General features: G+C 47.9%; 1 protein-coding gene across 1 annotated transcript; it reads left to right on the forward strand.

The window, feature by feature from the left end:
• The first annotated feature begins 503 nt into the window (after nt 1–503).
• LOC117662790 (transmembrane and death domain protein 1) lies at nt 504–3255 on the forward strand. Its single transcript, XM_034412416.3, has 2 exons — nt 504–571; nt 2270–3255. Exon 2 carries the CDS (start codon nt 2280–2282, stop codon nt 3186–3188), a length of 909 nt encoding a protein of 302 aa, XP_034268307.2. The 5' UTR covers nt 504–571; nt 2270–2279; the 3' UTR covers nt 3189–3255.
• The last annotated feature ends 787 nt before the right edge of the window (nt 3256–4042 follow it).

The following is a 4042-nucleotide window of genomic DNA, read 5'->3' on the forward strand; positions in this document are numbered from 1 at the left end:
AAATGGGAAGAGCTGGAGGTGGGTGGGTGGGTGAGTGAATGAGCAACCCCAATGATTAGCCAATCTGGTTCCAATGATCTCAGCAGCTACCTGAGCTGGTTAATATTATTTTAGCTTTTTAAAAATAAGTTTTTAATATCCTGGAAAAACAGCTAATGGTTGATAGGTGTACAAAATTCTCTTTACCACACAATTCCTCCTTGTACTCAATAGTGGTACTGGTTCCCCTTTTTCCTGTCACCTCCCCCCCCCCGTGGGTAGGAAAAGGGGGGCAACCTTTACTACCCCATAGCAATAAGGATTGCTCAATGGAGCAGGGACCCTCTTGTTCATCCAGTGGCCCCTGCCACCTCATGGATCCCATATTGGAGGAAAGCTGATCAGTGAATCTGGAGAGCTACTTCATATACATCACAGGATCCCATGAACCAGACCTTCTCCAGAGAAGGGGAATGGAAGTAGAATCTTTTGCTGGCTCTTTCTATGACATCATACGCTCAAGGTGGTTTTAAGATTCCACAGAAAAAAGCTCCATTTCAAGAAATGCCTCTTGTTCTGGAAGTCACTTCAGGTAACTGGCAATATTTGCTCCTACTTTTAGGGCAGCTTTTCCCAACCTGAAGCCCTCTAAATGTTTTGGAAGTGAACTCCCATCATTTTCAGCCTTCAAATCTGGGTTAGATTATTATTTTAGTTTCTGGTATTGTTGTTGCTTTGAAGCTTCAACTTGAACATTTCCCCTGATCTAAACAGGTTGTAAAATCTGGACATTATTAAATTGGTGGGTATCTCAGGCAGTTATTATAAGCAATTCTAGAAAATTAGGGAGATCCAGTAGTTATAGTTCACATCCCGTGTAGTTCCATAGTTACCTGTACTATGATTTCTTCAATTAAATCTATTACAGATAATCCTCGATTTACAACAGTTCATTTAGTGTCTGTTCAAAGTTACAATGTCACTGAAAAAAGTGTTTTAGGACCTTTTTCCATGCTGACCATTGCAGCATCCCTATGGTCACATGTTCAAAATTCAGATGCTTGGGAACTGGTTCCAATTTATGACGGTTGCAGTGTCCTGGGATCATGTGATCCACTTTTGCGACCTGACAAAGTCAATGGGGAATCCAGATTAACAACCGTGTTACTAATTTAACAAGTGCAATGATTCACTTAACAACTGTGGCAAGAAAGGTCATAAACTGGGAAAAACTCACTTAACAAATGTTTCACTTAGCAACATAAATTTTGGGCTCAATTGTGGTCATAACTTGAGGACTACCTGTATCTGGGTTAGCACAATACATCAGACCATCAACTAACTGCAGACTAGGTTTGTATGACACAACGGCTCTCAAATTAGGCCCAGCACATTATAGCCTATTGGTGGGTGAGAATTCAGCCGGGGAATCTGAGGAGATTTACAAGCAAAGGAGGATATTACAGACCAAGCAAAGGTTCCTGTTAAGTCCTATGTTTCCTCAGTTTAGTATACTTCTTTCCTCTGGCCATGAACAGAGTGCCATTCTTTTGTCACCAAGCTATCCTTGTATGACAACACTGGATAGTGTGCAGTTTCCAGATAGGTTTGGGTATATTTGTATTTTTTCCACCTTGTGTTAATTTGGAACTAGCAAGGATAGGAAATAGATGTTTTACAACTCTTCGTTGACCCAACATATTCAATCTGGCTTTAATAAGCACAGATAATATAGGTGCAACTTCCCAGCAAGTTTAACAAAGATCAACTAGATGCTGCCCACCCGCCAGTAACCTGTATGCCTATGTAAATACACTGGGGAAATTAAAACATTAAATGTAACTGGATTTCTGAAAGATGATGCCCAAAAGAGAAAAGCAAATGAATGTGTTACCCTCTCCTCATCACATTAAATACACATGTAGCCAATAAGGAATAATTCTGTCATTGAAAAAGAAAAGTCAGATAAATGGCTACACGTGTGAGAGAACTTCATAAATGCTCTCCTCATTCTGCATGACATGTACAGCATTGCATTGTATGATGGGTGTCTGTCAAATATCAATTCAAGCCACCTTTTAACATGCAAGCTAGAATTGGCAGTCTGTGTAGAGACAGAGGCACTCTTCTCTCTTGCTTTAAACATGTTGAGCCTCTGGGTGCTTTGAGAGTTAAGGCCGGAGTGTCAGGCCAAGGCCTCTCTCTACTTTCTCTCTACTGAGGGAAAGATCAGGCAGTAAAATTGAAGGCTTTTTCCCCTCCACCCATTTTCAACCTTCCCCCTTTTCAGAGTCTTCTGAATGTGTCCTTTGCTGGGTCTAGCTCTTTCCTTGCTAGCCCTGCCCTGCGCCTTATGCGATGACACGGTGGCCGACGACATCGGGACCCACATGATGGCTCGCATCTCGGAGCTCCTATCCCCGGAGGAATGCCAGGCCTTCCACCTCAAACTCCTGGGCCCCGAGGAGAACGTGAAAGACGAGCTGGAGCGCCTCTCCGAGAAGAACAACCCCATCGGCCGTCGACGACGACGACGACGACGAAGGCGGCGGCGCCGGGACATCATCACCACCGCTCAGTGCCAAGAAACCCTGCAGCAATGGCTGGAGACGGAGGGCGACACCATGTACTGGGATCGCTTGTCCCGGGCTCTCCAGCTGATCGGCCGCGCCGACGTCTCGCTAGAACTGGGCAAGAACCTCAACCAGGACAAGAACCTGGAGATCAAGAAGAACGTGGAGGAGTACCACGAGACGGTGAAGCACCTGACTTCCTCGCTGCTCCTGGACGAGGGTCCGGGAGGGAGCGCGCAAGGCCGGCAGCGGCGCCAGGGGCCGGACTCCGCTCCGCCGCCGCCGCCGCTCGAGCAAGGGGAGTGGGACGGGCTGGAGCTGATCGTCGAGCGGAAAGCGTTGCCGCCTTACAACCGGAGCCTCTTCGAATGGGCCACGCCTCTGGCGACGGGCGTCCTCAGCGGCTTCCTGACCTCCTTCATCCTGGTGGCGCTGGCGTTCTACTCTTTCGTCTGGATCCTGAACGAAGGCAGCCCCAGCTCCGCGCCGTCTCCCGGCGACCGCTTGTCAGCCATGATCTTACGCCCGCCTCCCACCAGCCGCGGAGGCATTTACTACTCGTTTCAGCACCTCGAAAGCTACGACCCCGGGGAGGCCGAGGACGATGCAGACGAGGCCGAAGAAACCTTACGTTAAGCCGGGGCAAAAGCCGGCCTCTCTTCTGAAGAGTTGGAGAGACAATAAAGGCGGCTCGTTCATTTTGCATGGTTTGAATTTCTTTTCACGACGGCCCTAGAAGAATCCCGTCAGGTTGTGGGGAGCCGCGCCGTCGGCGCTCCTTTAGGCGCCAGGCGTGGGCCGTTCCTTCCTCCGCTGGAGGGATTTCCCACTTCTCCTTTCTCACTTCCTCATCACTGCAGCATGGAGAGAGAGAGCAGTGGGGCGAAAAGTCTCCTTGGCTTTGATCCAGTGGTGAAATCCAATTTTTTTTACTACCGGTTCTGTGAGCATGGCTTGGTTAGCATGGTGTGGTTTGGTGGGCATGACAGGAGAAGAATGCTGCAAAATCCTCATTCCCTCCCCACTCCAGGGGAAGGATATTGCAAAATCCCCATTCCCTTCCCACTCCTGGAGGAAGGATATTGCAAAATCTCCATTCCCACCCCACTCGGGGGCCAGCCAGAGTATTTGCCAGTTCTTCAAACTACTCAAAATGTCCGCTACCGGTTCTCCAGAAGCTGTCAGAACCTGCTGGATTTCACCCCTGCTTTGATCCTATCTTGCCTGTGCCAGTTGCTTACCAGTTTTCATTTTTAGTTTTGCCTCAAATGCAAAGGTGGGAAGGATACCAGTAAACCTAGATGCTTTAGACTGGGGGCGGGGGCGGGATGGTAGTGGTTAGGAAATGCAAGTATAATCCTTTTTAGCTAACGTTCTGCTGCTGGTCACTCCATTAAGGCAAAAACTGCACTCTCTCTCACTCTTCTATATCAGTGATTCTCAACCTTAGCAACTTTAAAATGTGTGGACTTCTACTCCCAGAATTCCCC

The sequence above is a fragment of the Pantherophis guttatus genome, chromosome 2 (assembly GCF_059756535.1).
Source record: "Pantherophis guttatus breed Tessera chromosome 2, ASM5975653v1, whole genome shotgun sequence".
Lineage (NCBI taxonomy): Eukaryota > Metazoa > Chordata > Lepidosauria > Squamata > Colubridae > Pantherophis > Pantherophis guttatus.